The sequence below is a fragment of the Erythrolamprus reginae genome, chromosome 2 (genome assembly GCF_031021105.1).
Source record: "Erythrolamprus reginae isolate rEryReg1 chromosome 2, rEryReg1.hap1, whole genome shotgun sequence".
NCBI classification, from domain to species: Eukaryota; Metazoa; Chordata; class Lepidosauria; order Squamata; family Dipsadidae; genus Erythrolamprus; species Erythrolamprus reginae.
In genome coordinates, this window is record NC_091951.1 from 58529430 (window position 1) to 58556407 (window position 26978).

At 41.7% G+C, this 26978-nt stretch overlaps 1 protein-coding gene across 2 annotated transcripts in view; it reads right to left on the minus strand.

Moving 5' to 3' along the window:
• Positions 1-26978, minus strand: part of TAFA4 (TAFA chemokine like family member 4) — a 239234-nt gene that overhangs the window by 155543 nt on the left and 56713 nt on the right. For both annotated transcript variants that reach the window (XM_070735734.1, XM_070735733.1), the window contains exon 2: positions 1988-2120. In XM_070735734.1, the coding sequence (XP_070591835.1) occupies positions 1988-2067 (80 nt within the window). In that variant the 5' untranslated portion in view covers positions 2068-2120. The remainder of the gene's footprint in view (positions 1-1987; positions 2121-26978) is intronic.

Genomic DNA, 26978 nt, shown 5'->3' on the forward strand with positions numbered 1-26978 from the left:
GATCCACCAACTCCTTCCAGGGCATAGATTTTATTATTTAAAGAAATACTGAGCAAAAATCAAGTAGAAACCTATTTGTAAACCTCCTCTCACCATAATGCTGCATAAAAAGTATACAAAGGAAATACAACAACACACAGTATATACAACAACATGTAGAAGTCTCGTATTTAAAGAAAAAAGCTAAATAAAGGTTATTTTTTTTAAAAAAGGTCTCCTATTTAAAGTATGATACAGTAAATTTGATAAAGATGAGATTTAGACTTTTAAGTCACCCAGAGTCAGTTTGTTTGTTTGTTTGTTTGTTTGTTTGTTTGTTTGTTTGTTTGTTCGTTTATTAGATTTGTATGCCGCCCCTTTCTGTAGACTCGGGGCGGCTCACAACGTAATAAAACAATTCATAACAAATCTAATAATTTACAATTTAAAATATAAAGTAGTTAAGAAAACCCCATTTTTAAGCAGACATACCTACAAACATACCATACATAAATTATATAGGCCCGGGGGAGATATCTCAATTCCCCCATGCCTGACGACAAAGGTGGGTTTTGAGGAATTTACGAAAGGCATGGAGGGTAGGGGCAGTTCTAATCTCTGGGGGGAGCTGATTCCAGAGAGTCGGGGCTGCCACAGAGAAGGCTCTTCCCCTGGGGCCGGCCAACCAACATTGTTTAGTTGACGGGACCCGGAGAAGGCCGACTCTGTGGGACCTAATCGGTCGCTGGGATTCGTGCAGCAGAAGGCGGTCTCGGAGATATTCTGGTCCGATGCCATTTTGCAGGTGAGATGGGCAGCATAAAAAAAAATTATAATAATAATTTTTAAAAACCTTGAACAATTTGGATTACACTTTTGGAAAAGATATTCTAAAGAAAGATTTCACTAGATGTTGCAGCCTGCATCTCTTCTGCTCCTCCCATCATCCTGCTAACTCCCTGCTTCTCCATTCTCTTGCAGAGCCAACCCAGGCAAACTCCGCTGGAAAGAATACCCAAACACAAATAATGTTGTGGATAGAAGTGAGCACTAGTGGGTACTTTTCCAGCCTCCTTTGATCATTGTAGCCAAACTCTGAGGGCAATTAAAAATATTAGCCCTGAAATAACATTAACATAATTCAAAAATTAGCTGCAAAATCCTTACTCCCAAAATCTCCAGGCTCACTTAGCCTTCTATATCTCCATCCACATAAATTGTGGCCCCACTAAAGGTTGCAGGCTCAGGAATTCTGGGAGTAGAATTCCATAGCTCTGTAAAGGGCCTATAGCGGTCAACAAATGGCTGTGGGTCAAGGGAATTAGTAAGTCCTGGGTGTCAGTAACTGAGGTTGATAAGGATGGGAGGTATAAATCTTTCACCCTTTTTTTTATAAGGATGGAAAGTTCATTGTGTTCAATTAATCTTTTGGGGTCTCCATAGAATTCCATGCTAGTCTTAATAATCTTGAAGGTGAGGTAGCTATTAATAAGACAATCTTGCTCAGCATTAAATGGTCAGCCAGCAGTGACAGTGGGCTTCAGTTCTTTTTATTATTATTATTATTATTATTATTATTATTATTATTATTATTAATATTATTATTATTATTGTTGTTGTTGTTGTTACTGTTAGTTAAATAGTAATTATTAAATTATTGTCATATAATAAATTTTGGGGGTAAATGAAATGTCACAAAGAGATCACTGACATCAGCTTTTTGAAGGAGGCAAAATATTTCAAAGAACTTTATTAAACTTTATTATTATTATTATTATTATTATTATTATTATTACTGTTAGTTAAATAGTATTTATTAAATTATTGTCATATAATAAATTTTGGGGGTAAATGAAATGTCATGAAGAAGTCAATGAACTAAAGACTTTGGAGACATCAGCTTTTTGAAGGAGGCAAAATATTTCAAAGAACTTTATTAAGCTTATGTTATCCATCAAATATTTCAGAAATCTCAGGATCTGTTTGAAGGATTGGGGGCACTTCTTACCTTGATAGTTTTTCCACGTTTTTATTGCAGGTCAGCAATCTTAGCAGCAGGTACCTTCTGCCAGAAGTGCAGAATCCCATTTGTGAATATATCCGAGCATTTCTGCACCCAAATTTTCCTACACATCCAAAGCCTAGAGAAGAAATGGGATTGGGAAAATACTGTATTATTATTGAGGATATGGATTGGTTAAATTAGAAACTTTTTAAATGAAAACCATTGTTACCCAGCAGCCTACCAGAGAAAGGTATAATAATCTCTATAACATTATTCATATGATTCTTCCAGATCTTGGTATGAACTATGGTCTTTAGGAATAGTAACCACAACATGGTAACGATACATCTTCCAGAGCCAGAAAATATACCTAACCTCCTAACAATTAAAAATGAAATGAGTCTAAACCTGCAATATGTCAACATTTGACAAATTTCAGGGACTTTTCAGAAGATTTCAGATGAGAATACTGACATCTCAATGCCTGGGTTTATCAGCAATGGATTTGGAAGTCGTCAACCTCTGCACATAAGGCAAGTATTATAATCCAATTATAATCCAATTTATAATTATAAACCACACCCTTACATACCTATGTCAATGTTACATACATATACAAAACAAGCAGAGCTTAGATTATGATACTACACCCACTCCCGTACATGCCCTTACACTCTATAATTCATACGTGCAATCTCCTTTCTTTCTTAACCCATTAACCCTTAACCCTTAAACTAGCATTCAAGGCTTATTCAAGTAGGCTGCAATAAATTTAAAAAAATTCCAATAAAATGGGCGCCACAGATATCAGCAAGAAAGTGGATACACATTTTCTTAAATTCTGCACTTTCCTGTAATTATTTATCTATCTTGTCTACGTGAAGGAACATTTAGAGATGGTAATGATACTGTAATTTGTATTTTAATTATAATAAAATAAAGCACAATGCATTAGACAAGACTATAAAAGGTTGTGTTATCATTACATACACAAAAATAATAGCTGCCAGTTCTTTAGATGATGTTGGCCTTCATATGCATCAAGTTCTTCCCAAAAATGTAGGATATTGTAATGTAGTGGTTAGTCTGCTGGTGTAAACTAGTTCACCCCCTATGGTGCATTATCTCTGGGACTGCCTTCTGCTACACGAATCCCAGCGACCAGTTAGGTCCCACAGAGTTGGCATTCTCCGGGTCCCGTCAACTAAACAATGTCGTTTGGCAGGACCCAGGGGAATAGCCTTCTCTGTGGCAGCCCCGGCCCTCTGGAACCAACTCCCCCTAGAGATTAGAATTGCCCCCACCCTCCTCGCCTTTCGTAAGCTTCTTAAAACCCACCTTTGCCATCAGGCATGGGGAAACTGAGATACTCTTTCCCCCTAGGCCTTTACAATTTATGCATGGTATGTTTGTATGTATGTTTTGTTTTATAATAAGGGTTTTTTAAATTGTTTTAATATTAGATTGTTACATGCTTTTTTTTTCCACTGTTGTTAGCTGCCCCGAGTCTACGGAGAGGGGCGGCATACAAATCCAATAAATAATAATAATAATAATAATCAAGGATAGGCATGCAAGCACCAAAAAAAATGAGCTAGCAATTTAGGCTATCCGGTCTGTATTATATCTAGCATTTATAGATTTCCCTGACATTGTATGCCACATGATAAATACAGTAAATAAAATAAATAATAAATTGATTGCAGATCAAAGTGTCACATATACATTCCTCTCCAAGCATATAATACTGATAAATTCATCAACCTCCCCACTCTCCATCTCATAATTTTCCTTAAATAGCCTAAACAAGCATGGGGAAAGTAGCAAATTAAAACCTGTCATTCCCAACCTATTCTGAAGAAAATGTAACAGGTTGGTTGCCACATTTCATTAAAAGAGACAAATCTGTCCATGTTTATTCCTTGAGCAAATGTGTGTAACCATTATTTGCGGGGTGGGGTGGGGTGGACTGTATAATTCATTATTATAAGCCTGGCTTGAATTGAGCTCCTGGTAGCTGAAGGTCAAGTTGAGCCCAGGGACTGAAGAATGAAGAACAATAAACAGTTGCAACAAAAATTTCTGCATCTCTATGAGATGGAAGAAGTTTTGCTGGCTCATTATTTTGTGGGACATATGTCAGTAAGGACCGCTGGGACTTCTTTGCCAGCCATTTCCCAAACCAAAGACCTGCTTGTACAGGAGTTAAAGCGATGGGATTCAAGGAAATACTGATCCAATGTAAACTCGAAAGAACCCCCGACAATTATCTTGAACCAGCTGCATAACCAGATGTGCATCCGCTACCTGAACTTTCCCCACACAAATAGAAAGCACTAAGGCCCCTGCTCTGCATCCCATTTCATTACTGCCTATTAAATTGGATTGGCAGTGTGAGATGAAGTGAGAGGACAAGAGGGTTCACATGGAGAATATGAGAAGGACTGCCAAGGCAGAAAATATGACATCCCATCTTGCTACTTCAGCTCTTGACAATGGAATAGCGGCTTGATTTATTTGACCTGATCAATTATATCTGGGAGGTGCACAGCAGAAGCACGAACACTGGTAGGTCAGGTGGATCAGGGACTGCTCCTGCATTTCGGGTTGCAATAAAAGAGTCTCCATTTTCTTCTCTCTCTCAAACATTTTGGCTCAAACCATGCCAAACAAATAGCAGAGGCATCAGAAATGCATGCCATTTCTTTTCTTCCTTCCTTTTCTTTCATACCACTCATGTCAATTTGAGGGTAGTGATCATTCATCTTTCTTCAGCACCAACAAACTTGGTTGTTGTTGTTTTCATGAAACAACCCAACATAATTGGCTCTTTCAATCAGAACTACAACTTGAGCCGGGTCTCAAGCAGCAAGGATAAGAGATACATGGCCATATAGATAGTATATATGCTCCTTGAATAGAAGTGTGTTATTAGACAATGATGGTTCTGTGATTATCAAATTCTTTTATCTGTTTCATGGTACTAAGTTATGATTTTAATTTATACACCACCAAGAATTGTTCTGGGATGGATGGATGGATGGATGGATGGATGGATGGACGGACGGACGGACGGACGGACGGACGGACAGATGTAAAGTAGACAAGAAGGCACATAGGTAGATTGGTTGGTTGGTTGGTAGGTAGGTAGATACTGTAGATAGGTAGATACTGTATATAGATAGAGATAGAGAGACAGAGACAAGACAGACCTTGAGATTCCAGTCCTATTGATTGGAGCTGATAAGTGAAAACTATGAATGATTCTACAGAGAGGGGAGAAACTAAAAAACTCACTTCAAAACATCTTCACCAATGTTGTCTAACAGGGTAAAAAATATTTTCATCAGGAAAAATATGAAGAATGCAACACTTTACCTCTCCACTAGCGAAAGGAGAAGAAATGATACTCGTTCTTCCTAATGATAAACATGACCTGACGATTTGTATTAAATGAAATTATTGGGAAATGATAACAGAAAGGCAGTGAAAGTAGAACAATATTATATATAATACAAATAACCAATATAATTAATATGTCGATAGAAATAGCCATAAGAAAACCCTACGGGGTATTAAAGTATAAAATATTGATATATCAGTTAAGGGGTGTATGTTTTTTTAAAATTTTATGTGTTTTTTGTTTGTTGTTATGCTTTTGTTGTATTTACCTTTACTTTCTTTTCTTTTTGTGTTGTTTTAAAATATATAATTTAAAAAAATTATTTTTAAAAAAAGATAAACATGCCCTGAAAAATATATAAAAATAAGCATTTCCTAAATGCTTGAAGCAGTGAACAGAATGCCTGATTTTGCTATATGTATTGATAAAATCTATACCCTACCCACATTTTCACTGGTTTTTTTTTTTAAACAATCTCCAAATGGAAGGAAACCTAAAGTAAATAAAAGTAGCATCAGAATAAGACCAGAAGCATGTATAAGGGGAAAATCCTGCTGGATGAAGTGTTGGGGTTTTTGGGATATACTACAGCTTACACTAGACATGGCTATTCAAGGAAAGCCTGAAATAACTCACACGCATAGCATAAACAACACAATCTTCTCCTGACCTTCTGGAGCACTGAGGGTTTTGACTGCAGCCAATCCCTTGAGCATTGGTGTCATGGTAAAAGAAAATTATTAATTAGCAGTCATGTTTACGCTTTCGATGATTTGCACGGACCTTGCCCCCCCCCCCCCAAATGCAGGAAGAGGCAACCTGACAACTACCCAAGTTGACTTCTTGTTCCTGTACTGTAACTTTTACAGTCACAACAGGGAGCCTCTCACTCTTTCCCTGGTGTAACTAGAATAACCGTTGCTTTGATAGGATTGATTTTTACTGTAGAACAGAAGTGTCAAACTGGATTTCTTCAAGGGCCAGATCACCATTGTAGTTCTCCTCCATAGAAGACTGACGGCAGAAAAAGATCTCATGGTCCATCTAGTCTGCCCTTCTACTGTTTCCTGTATTTTATCTTAGGATGGATATATGTTTATCCCAGGAATGTTTAAATTCAGTTACTGTGGATTTACCAACCATGTCTGCTGGAAGTTTGTTCCAAGGATCTACTACTCTTTCAGTAAAATAATATTTTCTCATGTTGCTTCTGATCTTTCCCCCAATTAACCTCAGATTGTGACCCCTTGTTCTTGTGTTCACTTTCCTATTAAAAACACTTCTCTCCTGAACCTTATTTAACCCTTTAACATATATAAATGTTTCGATCCCTTCTGTCCTCCAAACTATACAGATTGAGTTCATTAAGTCTTTCCTGATACATTTTATGCTTAAGACCTTCCACCATTTTTGTAGCCCGTCTTTGGACCCGTTCAATTTTGTCAATATCTTTTTGTAGGCGAGGTCTCCAGAACTGAACACGGTATTCCAAATGTGGTCTCACCAGCGCTCTATACAGCGGGATCACAATCTCCCTCTTCCTGCTTGTTATACCTCTAGCTATGCAGCCAAGCATTCTACTCGCTTTCCCTACCGCCTGACCACACTGTTCACCCATTTTGAGACTGTCAGAAATCACTACCCCTAAATCCTTCTCTTCTGAAGTTTTTGCCAGCACAGAACTGCTAATACAATACTCAGATTGAGGATTCCTTTTGCCCAAGTGCATTATGAGGTGGCCGAGGGGAGGGGGAGGGAGCTAGAAAGATGAGAGAGACATCTCCTGCCTACCAGCAAAATGGAGTGGGGAGGGACTGCGTGCATCCCCCCACAGACCCCTATGCCCCATTTTCAGCCTAGGTGGCCTCCTGCAGCACTTTGCCGGCCAAAACGAGGCTGTACGGACCGGAAATGGGGAGTAGAAGGCTGCACAAGCCCACCCACACCCCGTGCACCATTTCAGCAGAATGCTGCAGGGTGCTGTCCAGACCCCATTTTGGCTGCCAAAGGCATCGTGGGCCAGTCCTTTACTATTTCCAGGCCGGTCCCGCAGGGCAGATTTAAGCACCCCTGAGGAATTTGACACCACTGTTGTAGGAACATTCTGAATTGTTCTTATATTTACCTTTTAGGCCTCCCCATTCAGTACATTATAATCCTGACAGCATCATTCATAATCGGTTTTTATTTACATGACACGCAAAGAGGAAGCTGCACAGATTCAGGCAATACATAAGCTTGCAGATTTAACATGAGCAATTTGACCCAGGAAGTGCTAATATTGCAAGGAAATCATTTGGACTAAAGGCTCAAGTAGAACATTTTACCTTTTAATTATAGTGACGTTCTAAATCACAACATTCTTTAAAGCTAATTGCTGCTTTTCCCATCAAGATGTATATATTATGAAATGCGTTTTCTAGCCCTTTATAATCATTTATTCTCAATGCCATTTTACACACACACACACACACACACACACACACACACACAAACATAATCATCTTGTTTAATGGGCGGGATATTTTACACAGACACATGCCAAGCAATTAAATATGAATGTGGATTTGAATATGAATTAAATTATGAATGTGGATTTAATCTGAATTATTCCCCAGTTTGTCTTCATGTTTTAAAATAAGCAGTCCACTCCTTGTTCTCACTCCCTCTACGGTATCACCATTTTAAGAAGTGCTTGTGTAACATTTATAACTATGAAATGAACAAGTATACAATGTTTGCAACGTTTACAAAATGAAGGATATTAAAAAGCAGCTGAGAAAGAATCTATTATCATGTTATGTAAATGAACTCAATTTTCCAAGAAATGTTTGAAAAAGCACAAGCACAGGGGGGAAATCAACTCAGGCTACTATTGTTCAGGTAGCTTTAAAAATCATCCAAGCAAAAAAATAACAAAGTAGAACAAAAAGGCACTTACCAAATCCTTAACATAATCTGCTGTCCAAGTCAGACTGTCCTTTAATAGCCTAAACAAATGTGAACTGTAATGGATAGTTAACATTGAATCCCTATGGGCCAATTAGCTCTGTTTCTGTTCTACTTTTTTAAATGATTGGATCTTTTTTTTAAAAAAAAAATTGTGCTTTAGCCCTAATTTCATGTACAGTGAACAAATTTTCCTAAATGTGAAAAAATAAAAATAAAAAAGCAACACCTGCTCTTGTTTCATTATGTCAATGAAGGAACTATTCAAGGATTGACAATATACAGTATTTCATCAAGCCAAAACATTGGTATGTAGTGCACAAATTTGTTTGTTCATTTGTTTATTTGTTTGTTTGTTTATTGTTTCTATTTATACGCCGCTGACTCCAAAAAGGACTCAGAACAGTTAATTATCATCATAAATACAACAATAATAAAAAGCAATGGAAAATATAACAATACAATCAACAATGCAATAAAAACAATAATATCATAAAAAGCCATACATACATTAAAAAATATCATAAAAAGCCATACATACTTGCAGTCAATCCTAACTCTAGGCCTGACGGAAAAAACAGGTCTTAACGGCTTTCCGGAAGAACTGTAGGGTGGAGATAGTACAGATCTCTGGGGGCAATTGATTCCAAAGGGTCAGAGCTGCCCCAGAGCTCTGGGTCCTTACTGGCCACAGCAAGGTATGAGGGATGAGGCAGTCTTGTAAAAATGTCTTTCCCAGAACATGTATCGTTTACAGACTTTTTGCAATATTCAACAGATCCAAAGTTCTCCGTAAACAGATAATTCCAAATTTTGGGGACTATAATTCAACAACTGATTAAATCTTTCAATCTCATCCTTGAACTTGATGCACCATATTAAGGATATTCAATCAAAATAGAACAAGCTGCTTTCATTAACATCTCTTTGTCACAATTACAGGCTTCCAAGGGATTTCCAGGAATCGCCGAGACAGGATGGAAAAAGGAGCTCCAAAAAAAGCAGCAGGTATCTGAACCCATGAATTTTCATTTTCAAAAGATTGCTTTAATTTAAAAACAATAATAATTGAATAGGAAGCTGTGCTGCCACAAAGGGAAGTCACAGCCTTTGAAGTCTCTTGGTTCTTAAGAGAGTTTGTAGCCTCAGCCTGGTTTCATATGCCATCTTTGAAGATACCAACAATAGCCAGTGCCTTATTTAGATGTCTTTCCCTCTGGCAAAAAAAAAATGAAAGTAGAGTTTATATTGGGGAGTAGAGTTTATATTGGGGAGTAGGGAACATCTTCATCAATTGAGTTTTTCAACAAAATATTATCTTGCCTGTTCAGAGTTACTAAAGCAGCCATCTTGGGAAGCCATTCTTTCCAATGGTTGCCATTCTTGGGAAATATACAAAATCCAGTCCAAATGTCCCTCCAATTTCAGAGCGCTGTGATCCTGATTCCGTTTGCTCATAAATCAAGATTTCTGATGAGGAGAATGTTAGTATCTGTAGAAATCTCTTATCTACATGAATAGACGCAGATGGTGTGGCTATGCAAATCCTTAGAAAGAGATATTTCAGAGCCCATATGCAGCCTCTCTTTTTAAATAATCAAATCAACCACAGGATTATTCAACTAGAGGTAGTCTTTGACTTACAACCATTTGCGTAGCAATGTTCAAAGTTACAAGGGCACCAAAAAAAGGGGGGAGATATGACTAATCCTTGCACATGACCACTGAACCATACCCATGGTCATGTGATCAAAATGTAGGTGCTTGGAAACCACCTTGTGTTGACATTAGCTGCAGATTGAATGTGACCTTCCCAATTGGCTTTTGAGGGAAGCCAAAAGTACGCTGGTGATACCCAGTTATACATCTCCACCAGAAATACATCTCCATTCCAATTCAGTGAAGCAGGGGATGTGATGTGCCGATAGCTGTAAGCTGTAAGGATCTGGATGGTAGCAAACAGGCTCAAGGTCAACCCAGACAAGAGCATTTCCCCCAAAGGACCCTCCCATCTGTCCGTCCATAGTTCTTGGGGGGGGGATTCTGAACCCCTCAGACAAGGTCCACAATTTGGGTGTCCTCCTGGATTCACAGCTGAGCCTTGATTATCATCTCTCGACTGTGGCCAGGGGGATTTTTGCCAAGGTTGTGGCCCTATTTGGACCGGGAGGCTTTGTGCATAGTCACTCAGACCCTCATCACCTCCCGTCTTGATTGTTGCAATGCGCTCTCCACATTGAAAAGTGTCCGGAGATTGCAGGTCATCCAGAATGCAGCTGCGCGAGTTATGGGTGTACCTTGGTACGCCCATATAACACCAATGCTCCGCAAGCTGCACTGGCTACCAATTAGTCTCCGGTCCAGACTATCTTCAAGACCGTCTCCTGCTGTTATATCTGCCTGACGACCGGCAGCAGGGAAAGCCGCGGGGATTGGCGCCTTCTCCAAGGTGCTGATTGGCCGCGCTTACTAAGTAACAATGCAGGCGGGAGATTATGCTGTTCTGTATTGGTTGGCTCCTCAGCCTGTCTGCTGTATAAAATGTTATGCTTGTGCTGAAACCTTTTCATGTGTGTATCTGCCTGCTCTGGCATGAGTTCTTAAAATAAACGGCCTGAATTATACGTGAGTTCCAGTTATTACATTTGGCGACGAGGATTCCTACTATTGTGGGTAAATATACTTACCACAATGTCTACCCACGTATCTTTTCCCCCCTTTGATCCACAAGGGGAGACCTGGGACTCATACGTGGCCAGGTTTGACTGTTTTCTAATTGCAAATGGATTTTCAGAGATTTCTGGTGACCGCAAAAGGGCTTATTTCCTCGGATTTTGCGGCACGGAAATGTTCGAGACAGCTCGAGCGTTGTTTGCCCCGGTTTCCATAAACAATGTGCCCTGGGACGAGTTTCTAAAAACTCTTCAAGATCATTATGCCCCGGCTCCCTCCCGTTGTGCTCGACGGTATAAATTCTATCAGAGGAATCAAGGTGAGGGGGAATCGATAAATGACTATGTAGCTGCCTTACGCAGAGCAGCTCTTTATTGTGAGTTTTTGGATTTGAACGATTACCTCCTTGATAGACTGGTATTTGGCATAAGAGATGGTCGCCTCAAACGGCGTTTATTGGCCATCCAGGATTTGTCATTTCACACGGCTTTGTCAGAGGCCAGGGCATTTGAATTGTCCACTCAATCTGTGGCAGCCATGGACTCCTCAGTCAATATCACCTTGCCAAGTAGCCCTTCCCCAGACAAGCCAGGGGTTCCTGCAGATGTGGACGGTGCAGCGGCGCCTACTGAGGAGGAGGTTTGTCGGTTGACTGCGAGTCGTGGACGGGAGCAGCCACCCACCCGGCCCCGGGCTCCACTGTCTCCTTGCCGAGGGTGCGGAGGGGGACACCTCAGAGTAAATTGCTCTTTCCGTGGTGCTTCTTGCTGGCGCTGTGGTGCAAAAGGGCACATTGCTAAGGTTTGCCGGTCCCGTAGATCTCCTCCGCCGGCTCAAAGGGATCAAAAAGACTATTCTAACTCAGGCTCTCGGTGGCAGAGACGGTCCTCGTATTCTCGCCGGGAAGACTGCAATGCTATTTTCACTTCTCCGCGTTCGACTACAGCGTACGTGCGAAAGACGTCCTCCGCGGTGGACAAGATTTCTGTGTGTGTGCGCCTGGGCCACACTGTTTGCCCGATGCAAGTCGACACTGGATCCGCCCGGTCCCTGACTCCAGCCTGGGCTGTTACAAGGGCTCTTTGATTTCATTTAGCTTAGACCCTAGTGTCCCAGCTGTCCGACTTAAACCCCGCCATGTACCCATTCCCCTGAGGCCCAAAGTGGACGAAGAATTGGATAGATTAATTAGCCAAGGGGTTTTGGAGCCTATTGACCAGGCAAAATGGGAAACCCCAGTAGTTATCGCGGTCAAAGGGGATGGGGGAATTCGCTTGTGTGGCGATTATAAATGTTCTATCAACCGGGCGCTTGCACATCATTCCTACCCCCTGCCAGTGGTGCAGCAGCTGCTCCACTCACTTGGGAAGGGCAGGTTGTTCGCGAGGCTGGATTTAACGCAAGCGTACCAGCAGTTACCTGTAGACCCCCAAACTGCTGAGGCGCAATCGATAATTACTCACCGGGGGGTGTTTAAGTGCAACCGACTTCAATTCGGGGTGTCTATTGCCCCTGGAATTTTCCAGGGGCTCATGGAGCGGTTGCTCTACGGAATTGGGGGAACCGTCCCCTATTTCGATGATGTATTGGTTTCTGGGGGGACGGTGGAGGAGTTGGAACTGAGAACGAGACAGGTACTGTCCAAGTTTAGAGACGCTGGCCTTAAGTTAAAGGCAAAAAAGTGTGTTTATGGGGTCCCGAGTGTGGAATTTTTAGGTTTCACAGTAGATGCTGAGGGAATCCACCCCACAGGGGACAAGACGAGAGCAATTAAGGAGGCGCCGAGGCCACAGTCAAAACAAGAGCTGCAAGCTTTTTTAGGTTTATTAAATTTTTATGCCGTATTTTTGCCTCACAAGGCATCGGTCGCTGAGCCGCTCCATAGGCTGCTAGATAAGGAAGCTGTTTGGCATTGGGGGCGGCGGGAAGAGTCCGCATTTTTGGCGGTAAAAGAAATTCTGACTTCCAACAGTGTACTTGCCCAGTACTCCCCAACGTTGCCTTTAATTCTTACATGCGACGCTTCACAGTTCGGCGTGGGGGCAGTGCTGAGCCATAAGTTGCCAGATGGGAAGGAGGCTCCATTGGCATTCTTCTCCCGCACTCTAGCTAAGGCAGAACGGAATTATGGGCATATCGATAAAGAGGCTTTGGCTCTGATTGCGGGGGTGCGGAAATTCCACAACTATCTGTATGGCCGGCACTTCGAGCTCGTCACGGACCATCAGCCTCTGTTAGGGTTACTAGCTGGGAACAGGCAGAGTCCGATTGTGTTGTCTCCGCGCATGTCGCGCTGGATAATATTTTTAGCCAATTATTGTTATACGTTAACTTACCGGCCTGGCCGTCACATTGCTCACGCGGATGCTTTGAGTAGATGTCCCCTTACTGAGCTCCTGTCAGATCCTGCTCCAGCCAGCACGGTTTTGGCCATTGGGGATGAGCCTGTTTTATTGGCAGCTCCGGAGGTAGCCAGGGAGACGGGGAATGATTTAATTTTGTCCAAGGTTAAGCAGTGGATTCTCCGAGGCTGGCCTGCCTCTTCTCCTGGGGAGGAATTTGCCCTATATTTTCGTAGCAAGATAGAGCTGTCAGTAGAAAGGGGTTGTGTGCTCCGTGGGAGTAGAGTAGTAATTCCCCCCAAGCAACGTGCACATGTACTGTCTGTATTACACAAAGGACATCCCGGCATTGTCCGTATGAAAGGGCTAGCTAGGGACTATGTGTGGTGGCCTGGCATGGATAAGGAGATAGAACAGCGGGTGGCAGCTTGCCAGGTGTGCCAAGAGAGTAGGTCTCTTCCCCCCAGAGCAGAAGCGTTGAGCTGGGAGCCACCTGCGGGGCCATGGGCAAGGCTACACATTGATCTGGCCGGTCCTTTTTTGGGCGAGAATTTTTTAATAGTGGTGGATGCCCACTCTAAGTGGCTGGAGGTGGCCCGCTTGAGGTCTACTCAGTCTATGGCTATTGTGGCAGTTTTGGAAACGCTGTTCGCGTCTCATGGGTTCCCTGACATACTTGTCTCGGACAATGGCCCTCAATTCACTTCTGTGGCTTTTGAGTCGTTTTTAGCAGCTGTGGGCATCAGACATGCCCTGGCATCTCCTTGGCATCCCGCCGGAAATGGGCAGGCGGAACGCATGGTGCGCTCTGCCAAGGATGCCCTCAAACGGATGCCACATGGGTCATGGCACCAGAGAGTCACGGAGTTGCTAATGGCTCAGCACTCCACGCCATGTGTGGCAACGGGTAAGACTCCGGCCGAGTTGTTAATGGGCAGGAAGCTGAGGATTACCCTGGACAGGTTACATCCCTTATATGCCCCTGCTGCACAGTGGCCAGAGCCAGCGGGACGGAGAATAGAGGTAGGTGACAGGGTGTATGTGCGGGCATACGCAGGGGGGCAGAACTGGAAGCGGGCAACCATAAGTAGAGCATTAGGGCCTCGTTCCTTTGAAGCAATATTAAGGGATGGCCGGGTTTGGAAAAGGCATTTAGACCAAATCAGGGTGGACCGGGCAAGAGATCAGGAGGGCACGGAGAGAGGAGAAGGCTTGCTGGAAAGAGAGGTGTTTCCATTACCCCCCCAAGTTAGGGACTTAGGAAATCCTGCCCCAGACATCTGTGCAGGAGTGGCTTCTCCGCACAGGGAAAGATTGACAGAGGGGGAGGCCCAGCCGGCGTGTCAGGAAGGACTCAGACGCTCCAGCAGGATTTCAAAAAGACCCGCCTATTTGAAGGATTACGTTTGCTCCATCCAAGAAGAAAGGAGTGTTATATCTGCCTGACGACCGGCAGCAGGGAAAGCCGCGGGGATTGGCGCCTTCTCCAAGGTGCTGATTGGCCGCGCTTACTAAGTAACAATGCAGGCGGGAGATTATGCTGTTCTGTATTGGTTGGCTCCTCAGCCTGTCTGCTGTATAAAATGTTATGCTTGTGCTGAAACCTTTTCATGTGTGTATCTGCCTGCTCTGGCATGAGTTCTTAAAATAAACGGCCTGAATTATACGTGAGTTCCAGTTATTACACCTGCCATATAACTCCCAGAGACCAATAAGATCGCATAAAGTTGGCCTTCTCTGGGTCCCATTGACTAAGCAATGCAGGTTGGCGGGACCGCAGGGGACGGCTTTCTCTGTGGCTGCCCCAGCTCTATGGAACCAACTCCCCCCCTCCCGATATTCGTCCTGCTCCTACTCTACTGGTCTTTCAAAAGGCCGTGAAGACCTGGCTTTGCTGACAGGCCTGGGGCCATGAATACTACCATCTTTCACGGCCAAATTGTATTGATTGGATTGGTATGAGTGTTAGGTCGATTGGTTTGATTTGTAAGTCTGTACTATGGGATTTTATTGATTATAATTTTAGAGTGTTTAATTTTAATATTGACTTCCCACTATTATATTGTATTGTTTTTATATTGTTGTAAGCCACCCTGGGTGGCAGAGAAGTCAAATAAATAATAATAAAATAATAATAATAAGCCAGATTTGCCTAATAATCACATTATTCTCTTAGTAACAATTGTTATTTAGTGGTTTTAACTTACAATTGTGGATGTAAATCCAGGACTACCTGAACTTCAGAAGCTTCCATTTGTCTCCACACCATGATTCATTGCAGTACATTTTATGTATATATTTATGCATTTATTATTTGTTTGTCAAGCTTAACAGATATAAATATAAACATGATTATGAACACAGAAAATAGATACAAATAAATGGGGACATAAGAGTACAGGTTAATTGCCACTATGTATATGCATCTTCCTTTAATGCAGTATTTTCTTCATCATTCTGATTGTTACTTTCAGATGAAATATTGTTTTTTAAATCCACTACATAGATCAGTGGTGAAATCCAATTTTTTTAAAATTCAGGTTCTGTGGATGTGGCTTGGTGGGTGTGGAAGGGGAAGGATACCACAAAATCTCCATTCCCACCACACTCCGGGGCCAGCCAGTGGTTGTTTTAACCAGGTCTCCAAACTACTCAAAATTCCCGCTACTAATTCTCCAAACAAATCAAAATTTCTGCTAGTGGTTCTCCAGAATCTGTCAGAACCTGCTGGATTTCACCCCTGAAATGGACCTTCAATGAAGCATATAAGACTTTTAAAATAAATTCTGGGCAACCTGACACCAGAGTAGAATTGTTAGTTTGTCGGGAATTACAGTCCTACGAGCTCTCTGAACATTAGGCATTAACAGGTGTTTTTAACAGTTACATTTGTGGTATAAAACGTTCCACAGCCGCAGAGCAATTTTCTCTCCAATATGTTCCATCTAAAGTGCTGTTGCCATTTCTAATAAATCTGCTCATTTGATAATACTGAGAAAGTTCTGCACAATTGGAAACCCCTGTGATCAGAGCAGTCCTTCTGGATGCTCCTAAATTCCACTAAAAGTTGCTTCCCCCCGGGATAATTTATAGCGTGATACAAAAGGGGGAAATCAATTAAGACACAGAAGCGCATTGAAAATGTAGATGAGGAAAAAAAAACATTACAATACAAGGCCATCACTTGTCTCCAAAGGGTATTAGGGTGCAGGCTTTTGTTCAAGCTCTCCTGGAGGAAGTCTATGAGTTTCAGGATAGGCACCTGCATGGGAAAACAGTCCTCCTCTGCACATCAAGCACAGAATGCCTTCCATGTAGCTGCATAAATGCATACTGTGGAAGGCCTCCAAGAGGCAAGCATGGTGTCAATGGCTTTGGCCAAGAATTGCTGGCACCTTTGAGCAGGGGTCTCCAACCTTGGCATCTTTAAGACTTGTGGACTTCAACTCCCAGAATTTCTCAGCCAGCTTTGCTGGAAGAATGAGCTTTGCTGGCTGAGGAATTCTGGGAGTTGAAGTCCACAAGTCTTAAAGTTGCCAAGGTTGGAGATCCCTGCCTTTAGACTACCCCGTTCAGGCACCTAACGGTCAGTTGGAGCAATCCCAGAATCAGATGAATTAACTCCCTGACTGAGTGAGGACTCGGATATCGCAACCCGCCAACTCGGAGCCACCGATAGCGCCCTGAGGTCAGCGAACCATGTCAAATGGGGGCCAACAGAAAAATCTCCACCCATTCTTCCAGGATTTTCTGTATTATGTTGGGAAGTATCAGGAGGGATGGGAAGGCGTAGAGCAGCTCCTGGGGCCAAGGGGGTGGAGAACGTTGACTGCTTTCACTCCAGGGGCCTGGAACTTTGAGAAGAATCTCAGCAGCTGAGCATTCTCTGGGGTTGCAAAGAGGTCGATCGCAGGAAGCCCAAACGTGCTGACCAAGTGCCTGAAGGCCATGGGAGTAGGCGCCCCACCCAAACAGGTGGTTATCATTTCGATCTTCTGCTGCACTTTTGCAGGAGCAAAACTCCATGTATTCAAGGTTCAGTGTGCAAACTATGTACTACATCTTGTAGGTATACATACATATACTTGCATACAGTACACATGCACACACACACACACACATATATATAGATACATATGAAAATGTGTATACAGTATATAGAATATGTGTTTTTGTAGATTTTCATATAGAATATCTATAGAGAGAAAATCTATATTTTCTATATACAGTATAGAAAATCTACGAACACTAATGTACACATACACACATATATACATATACATATATTCACATACATACATACACATACATATATACAGTACATATACATATGTGTGTGTGTGTATGCTATATATTTTTGCTGATAATGAAAAGGAAGGAAAGAAAAGCAAAAATATGTTACACTTATAGATTATAGTTGTATCTGCCTTGGAATATGGCCCCTGGTGGGGCTGAGAGGCAAAAAAAAAAGCTGTATGCCCCTCCCATATATCAGGGTCACTCAGCAAAAAAACTCTCTCTCACCCACACACACACACACACACACACACAAACAGCCATGCCCTCTCCAGAGACAAGGCCTACTTGGCTAGGAAACATTTATATCAGGCACAACAGACCCTTGTCAGTTTCTGACCCAGAAGGATGTTACAAATGTATAACCCAATCATCCATCAAACATTTCACACCATTTTGCAGAAATGCCTCTCTGTGGAAAAAAGCCATGGGCTATCTTTTCTCACTTGCTCTCAATCCCAACCCATGGCAAGTTGTTATTGCCTGAATTCTTAATATGCTTTTGAGTTAATTCCCACAAAGCGTACTGGGATTTTCCTGCCATTTGCTTTAGTCCAACACCCTTGAGAAGTTAGACAGACAGAGAGAGACAGACAGACAACAGATATAGATAAATGATACTGAGACACATTTATACGTAATGATAGATAGATAGATAGATAGATAGATAGATAGATAGATAGATAGATAGATAGATGATAGATAGATAGATTGATAGATAGATAGATAGATAGACAGACAGACAGACAGACAGACAGACAGACAGACAGACAGACAGACAGACAGACAGACAGACAGATAGATAGATAGATGTTTTTATTTGTTTGTTTTGTCAAATACATATTGGTGGTATACAAAGAGAACAATATTTATACATGATAGTAGTAAAAGAGAAACATTAGGACAGAGGACAGAAGACACACTGTAGGTAGATAGATAGATAGATAGATAGATAGATAGATAGATAGATAGATAGATAGATAGATAGATAGATAGATAGATAGATAGAGAGACAGAGAGAGACAGACAGACGGACAGACAGAGACAGACAGACTCCTAGAAAAAAGTCTTAACGTTTACAAACATCAGTTAATTAAGCTAGCCTATGGCAAAACATCACCTTAAAAGGTTGAACAGCCTAACTGCACCCATATATAAAGCATTTAAGCATGAATTCTGCAAGTTTACGGTGTGAATTTCTGACTTGAGCGTTACAAGGTTGCCCTCTTGTGGCTCCCCAAAACAGAATCCTCAGATCCGCTCCAGCAACAGCAGCAGATGCTGCCATTTCTGGCTTGCACACTTCATTATGATTTCACTGGTGCTTTAAAAATAATCAGAAAAGGTCTAAATGAAATCTATCCTTGTCTCAGAGTCCAATTAAATTATTCCTGCCTTCTGGGAAGTGAGGGAAGATCATTAAACTATATACTTACAATTTATAGTGATAAAAAGATATTTAATATTTCTAATTTGGGTCATAATCTCATTACAGCTCATTTCATAGAACGCCGTGCAATGCTCTCCTATTCTTTCGACTCTTTCTCGTCCGCCGACAAATCCTTTCAAAGCCATCCACCCTTGCTGCAAAGCCACTAATCTGAGAATTCTCCTTTGTGCAGATATGAATCACCTATGAAAATTAAATTGCGTCGTTCTTCAGATTCACGGCCTCCCATTCATCTTTTCCTTTCTCAGATATCAAGCCACTGAGACGGAAGCTTCCCAGTCACTACCTGTTTCTGTATTCTGGACAGACCTACTGCCGCCGACCACTCAAGAGACTTATTTCCTGAAAGTTGAGTTCTTGCTCCTTTTCAGAGTTACCAAGCGTCATTCCATTTTTCTTTCGTGGAGGCAAACTGGCCCCAGCAATAAACAGCTTAAGCTACACAACCAGGCAGCGGCCTTCCCTCCAGCAAATTCACCTTTTACCCTCAATCAAAAACCGAGGCGGCACACGATGCAAAAAAGGAACCTGTGATCCCAGAGCGGAAGACCCCACACAGCTGCGGTGCGATGATAGCTAGCTACATAACTGGTAAATAAGGTCCACGACATCCTGACCTCAAGACTGTCAATGCACTGACTGTCTGCTCAGGATTGTGCACGGACAGAAAATTGAACAGATGTAATGGACTGTCCTGCTCCTCCCCTCGGACCAGGATTCGGAAGTATCAAGCAGTTGGTTACTTTGATACACCTCCGTATTTAGGGACCAATTTCTGCTAGCCTACCTGCATGGGCTGCTTTCCTTCCATTAAGTCATTTTTCTTTTACAGGGAAGGGCAGGTTCTAGGAGGAAGGAGGAACAATACTAGCCCTGCCTTTGTATCATTAAGAATAGAATTCTTAATTGGTCACAATTGAGCCCAACATTTCCGTTGCTAAGTGAAACATTTATTTATAGCATTTAACAATACCACTTGGTCTTAGATTATTATTATTGTTGTTGTTATTGTTATTGTTATTATTATTATGTCAATACAACACAGCAAACAAGATCACTATGCTGGATTTCATATTTCATCACCAGTTGGACGCTTCCCAAGCACCTAGGACTGCGTGATGTAGCGGCGAATTATGTTTGCCGATCCCAGTAAAGTGGCCTTTTGCAATTGACAGATGGAGATATTGACAATTCCGATGGTTTTCAAGTACCACTGGGACCACATTCACTGGCTTATGCCAGAGTCATTGCAGCTCGATTTTTAGATCTTCGTATTTAACTAATTTCTCTAGCTGCTTCTCCTCAATTCTGCTGTCCCCTGGGATTGCTTTGTTGATGATCCATACTTTCCTTTTCTCCACAATCAGGATGTCTGGTGTGTTATGCTTCAGAATTCGGTCAGTCTGAAGTCGGAAGTCCCACAGTAGTTTTGCTTGCTCATTTTCGACCACTTTTTCAGGCTTATGATCCCACCAGTTCTTTATAATTAGTTCTTTATAATTAGTTTATTATTATTATTATTATTATTTATTATAATAATTTATTAGATTTGTATGCCGCCCCTCTCCGAGGACTCGGGGTGGCTCACATAACAATAGGTACAATAAAATACAAATCCAATATAAACTATATTAAAAACCCCATTATTATAAAACAATTCTAAAACAATCATACCAATCTCATATGTTGAGTCAGGAAAGGTAAGGGGAGAAATCAATCCCCCCATGCTTGGAGGTATAAGTGGGTCTTCAACATTTTATGGAAGGCAAGGAGGTTGGGGGCAATTCGAATCTCTGGGGGGAGTTGATTCCAGAGGGCCGAGGCTGCCACAAAGAAGACTCTTTCCCTAGGTCCCACCAGACGACATTGTTTAGTCGACGGGACCCAGAGAAGGCCGACTCTGTGGGACCTAATCAGCCGCTGGGATTTGTGCAGCAGAAGGCGGTCCCGTAGGTATTCTGGTCCGATGCCATGTAGGCCTTTATAAGTCATTACCAACACTTTGAATTGTGACTGGAAACTGATTGGCAGCCAACAGTACTTTGAAAGTACTCACAGTATTTTCCAGCCCCTTCTAAGCAATTTACAGAGTCAGCATATTGCCCCCAACAGTCTTGGTCCTCATTTTATCGATCGTGGAAGGATAGAAGGCTGAGTCAAATCTTGAGCCTGGTGAGATTTGAACTGCCAAATTGCAGGCAGCCAGCAGTCAAGAGAAGTAGGCCTGCAGTACTGCACTCTAACCACTGGCGCTACCCCAGCTTAAGTGAATTTTGTTCCCTTTTACTGCAATTTCTTGTTGCAGTTGTTAAGTGAATCACTGCATTTGATACATGACATGGCTGTTAAGCGAATCGGGCTTCCATGGTGACATTGTCAGAAGTTCGCAAAAACGGAATGACATGACCCCAAGAAATTGCAACTGTCGTAGACCTGAGTCAGTTACCAAGCATCTGAATTTTGATCACGTGACCTGTGGGGATGGCTGTCATGGCAATGTGTGAAAAATGGTCATAAGTCGCTTTTTTCTCCGATGTTTTAATTTCAAATGGTCACTAGATAAAACGTTGTAAGTCAAGGACTACCCCTAAATTTACATGTACAAGTAAACGGACCACTGATAGAAAAAGCCAAAATATTCAAAAGTGTTCAGTGTGTCCCATCTCCTAAGAAATTAAGCAGAACAAGTCCTCCCTGTCTTTCCTAAACTACTCAAGACTCATTTATACCGCCAGGCATGGGGGAGTTGAGATATTCCTTCCCCCTAGGCCATTACAAGTTATGCATGGTATGTTTGTGTGTATGTTTGGTTTTATAATAAGGGTTTTTAGTTGTTTTATTATTGGATTGTCACATGCTGTTTTTATCATTGTTGTTAGCCGCTCTGAGTCTACGGAGAGAGTCGGCATACAAATCAAATAAATTATTATTATTATTATTATTATTATTATTATTATTATTATTATTATTTTGTTAAGCAGCGTGAAGTAGGAGGTTGGATTAGAAGACCTCGAAGGTTCCTTCCAGCCTTATTATCCCATGTTCTATTTATTTTATTGATTTATTTAGTTTGTCAAGCATGTAGAAGACAATAGGTGTATGGACATGAACACAGGAAATGAGTACAAATAAATGGGGACAGTAGGACAGGGATGGTGGGCACGCTGGTGCGCTTAAGCATACCCCTTACAGACCTCTTAGGAATGGGGTGAGGTCCACAGTAGACAGTTTAAGGTTGAAGCTATGGGGGCTTGATGAGGAGTGGACTACTCTTCCCATGAAATATAGTACAGTGATACCTCATCTTACAAACGCCTCGTCATACAAACTTTTCGAGATACAAACCTGGGGTTTAAGATTTTTTTGCCTCTTCTTACAAACTATTTTCACCTTACAAACCCACCGCCACCGCTGGGATGCCCCGCCTGCAGACTTCTGTTGCCAGTGAAGCACCCGTTTTTGCGCTGCTGGGATTACCCTGAGGCTCCCCTCCATGGGAAACCCCACCTCCAGACTTCCGTGTTTTTGTGATGCTGCAGGGGAATCCCAGCAGGGAAATCCCAGTAGTGCAAAAACAGGCGCTTCGCTGGCAACGGAAGTCCGGAGGTGGGGTTTCCCAGCGAGAGGAGCCTCAGTGAAATCGCAGCACTGCAAAAACACAGAAGTCCAAAAGTGGGATTTCCCATGGAGGGGAGCCTCAGGGGAATCCCAGCAGCGCAAAAACGGGCGCTTCGGCTGGCAAAAGGGGTGAATTTTGGGCTTGCACGCATTGATCGCTTTTCCATTGATTTCTATGGGAAACGTTGTCTCGTCTTACAAACTTTTCACCTTAAGAACCTTGTCCCGGAACCAATTAAGTGTGTAAGATGAGGTATCACTGTATCTACAAATATAATATCAATATAAATATAGGTTCTATGCTCTAGGAGCCTCCCACATGAAGTAAATACGCAAGGCACAAAGTACTGATGCTGTGCATTGTCACACAGCCTTCTTGCACTCACTTAGTATGCAGGCCTTAGGTCACAAGTCCGTCAAAAATGTGATTCAGTTGCCATCCTATGCGCAGGATGCCATCAGTTCAGTCATCAAAATGTCCTGAGCCAGTTCTGAAGCTTAGATACACTGTTTCAAGGGATCTTCACTGTTATCAGGTTGTCACAACATTTCAGAAATTTTATTCTATGTAGGGAGCACATGCGTTAAAGTGACATACCCTTGAGAGTTGCGAGATGGTTGTAAGCATTTTAGCTACAGCTACTGACACCGCAGTTATATAAGCATCCCAGGTGCTGCCTGGCCCCTACGATATATATCAGTGACGGCAAACCTTTTTTTGCTCGGGTACTAAAAGAGTGCATGCGTGCGAGATAGCATATATGTGCCCACACCCATAATGCTATGCCCTCACACCCCCACCATCTTTCATGTACACAATACCCCCACACTCCCCCCACACATGCGTGTAGGCCTCACTGAAGCCTCTGGACTTCCGGTAGGCCCATTGGGCTGTTTTTCACTTTCCCCAGGCTTCAGGAGGCTTTCCTGAAACCTGGGAATGGCAAAAAACAGCCAAAAAGAAGGGTGAAAATCTGCTGGCCAGAATACACAATGCCTCAGATATTGCTCCCATGGCACCTGTGACACTCGTGCCAAAGGTTTGCCATCACTGATATACGAGGCTCGCCCAGGAAGTAATGCACCACTTTTTTTTTCTCAGCCTACAGTTTATATCTAAACATTAGATATAATGTATATCTAATGTTTAGATATACAGTGTTCCCTCGATTTTCGCGGATTCGAACTTCGCGAAGTCTATACCACGGTTTTTCAAAAATATTAATTAAAAAAATAGTTCGTGGTTTTTTCCCTATACCACGGTTTTTCCCTCCCAATGACGTCATATGTCATCGTCAAACTTTTGTCCACCTTTAATAAATATTTTTTTAATAAACTTTAATAAATAACCCTGGTGAGTAATAATCTAAATGGTTGCTAAGGGGATGGAAAATTGCAATTTAGGGGATTAAAGTGTTAAGGGATGGCTTGTGATACTGTTCATAGCCAAAAATAGTATATTTACTTCCGCATATCTACTTCGCGGAAATTCGACTTTCGTGGGCGGTCTCGGAACGCATCCCCCGTGAAAATCGAGGGAACACTGTACATTATTTGAATTGTCAGGAGTGCGTGTGTAAATTTTGTGTTTCTTCAGACAGATAGCGTAGCTGCAGCAGTGTTTCAAAATGGCGTCTGTAAGTGATGTACGTTACAAGCAGCGTGTCATCATTGAATTTCTCAGTGCGGAGAAAGAAACTGTTGGGAACATTCACAGGCATCTGTATAGAGTTTATGGAGAATCTGCAATCGACAGAAGTACGATTAGTCACGGAAGACATTTTGAGGATGACAAAGAGGTGATTCGCACAGTGCAGAAATGGCTTCATGCCCAGAACAAGGAGTCGTACCGACAGGGCATACACACCCTTGTGTCTCGCTGGAGGAAGGCCAAAGAACGATATGGAGATTATGTGGAAAAATAGGGAGTGTAGAAGAAACATCATTCTTTCTTGTCTGTAAGCTTCATTGTGTTCAATAAATAACTGTTGAAGAAAAAAATGTGGTGCGTTACTTTCTGGGCAACCCTCGTATATGAAGTTACTTTCTACGAGTCAGAGTATCGGCCCAAAGTAGTTTTCAACTAATTTGGGTCGATACTCTGACTCATAGAAAGTAACTTCATATTTATCATAAGAGCCAGGCAGCAACAGGGAGGGTTATATAATTATATACATATTCCCCAATCCTGATAAGCAGAAAGCAGCAGCTATTTAGTCACTTGTATTGATCAGGAAAGCCAGAAAGGGTGATAAATATTACTCTGTCAGTTTCTTGTTTTAAGGAGTCAGCGGGGCAGAGATTTTGCATTTAAAAATAACTCGCCTTTTGCATTTCCTGGGCTGTTGTCAGTTCTATACACTGGTAAAAGATGAATTAATGTTCAAGGCAAAGTTATGTACTTAAACTGCGATCTGACCTGGAAATCAGCTTTGAGCTACGTCTATGTACTTAACAGCAGCATCTCATCTGGGGAATTTGTATTTATCTCTGTGGATGGACTTACTTACTGAAACAAAGCCACTTGTAAAAGCAAGAGAAAGATTACTGCGTTTCAAGAAATCTGACTACAGGTAATTTTCAACTTATGAACATAACTGGGATCAAAATTTCTGTTCCTAAGCAAGGTGGTGAAATATACACGTATAACCCATCCAAAATGTTCACAACAACTCTTTACTAGCTATGATTCTGCACGGGTGTAAAAGGAGGCTGAAGAGGAACATGTCAGAGAGACCCAGCAATCTCGATCTGGCTATCAGTCTTGAGCTACTAAGCAAAATTGAACACATTTGGAATCAAACAGCGTTACAAAAAGAAAATTGCGCTGTAGTAAAAATCAACTAAAGAAATAGCAGCTGGGTTACAATACGTTAACCATCATGCAATTCCCTAGCTTGTCAGGGGCTCCTTTGCAGCCTAGATTTGTGGCTCAATATCATGTGTGTAAAAAAAAAAGAAAAGAAGCCAAAACAACGATAAAACAAATCACTTTCAGTGGCAAATAAAAACTTAACACGTCCTAAATTTTAGTACATTAAAAAAACTGACGCCAATAGTTCCACTTATAATATAGAAATCCTGTTTTTCCATTTGCTTTGCAGGGAGTTTTCGAGTTACAACACAAGTAACCACACAACTGTATTTTGCTAAGTGAAACGTACGTTACGTGAGTTTTGTCCCATTTTACAACCTTTCTTGCCACAGTCGTTAAGGGGATCTCTGTAGTTAGTAACATGGTTCTTAAGTGAATCTTGCTTTCCCATTGACTTTGCTTTTCACAAGGTCGCAAAAACTGATCACATGGCATAGCAAAAATTGTAAATATCTTATGAATTTTGGTCCGGAGCACTAGATAAAGGATATACGCCTAAGATAAATTTGAATGTTTAATCAAGTCACAATAATAACAATAGTATAAAACCCAATTAAAATCTCACTAATACAATTTGCCATTTTTGTGGTTATTCAAATAATGTGACTTAACCAACTGAAAAAGAGTCCAAGTACCTATTTTAAAACTTATCTTGATCTGTAAGCCACTCCCAGCCAGTCACATGACCTTTAAGCCACTCCCAGTCACTTGATTGTCAAGCTACTCCCACCTGGTCATATGGCTAGCAAGCCACTCCTACCTGGCCACATGACCATTAAGCCACACCCACAAAATAAGCCACGCCCAGTGTGGCAGTAAAGATTTTGGCAGTCCATCACTGGATGTAGACATGTTAAAAGGCTCATGGAACCCGAGAGAGAGATGGATTAATATAAAGAATGAAATAGCTGTAACAGAAGTCAGGTCCCATGCTAGAAAGGACTAACATTTTTATAGAACCAGCTCAAACCGGTAGGAATCCATCTCTGATCAGGATGTATCCTCCTTGGATGAAACAATATACTATCAATATAATTTGAAGATGATTGTTAAGATATTGCCTCAATATTATACCTATTAGGATCATTTAACACCTTTCCATGGTCTTGGAGCTGGTCGTGAAATTAATCCCCTGGATTTTCCCCAATGCTGAGCTTTTTTAAAAAAAATGTCAAAAGAGATAGAGGTATCTAGGCTATCAATATTCAGTGTCTTGCCTCCTGCAGCAGAGGCCCGGCGGGAAAAAAAATCAATGCTCCAGTGAGCCATAAATTTTGAAAGCACTTGTGTAACATCATCTATAGTTGCCCTGTCTGATATTGGTAAACCAGAAGTAGATAAAGATATGTGGGAACTCTTTTCTGAATGTATTTTAGCCACTTAACTAG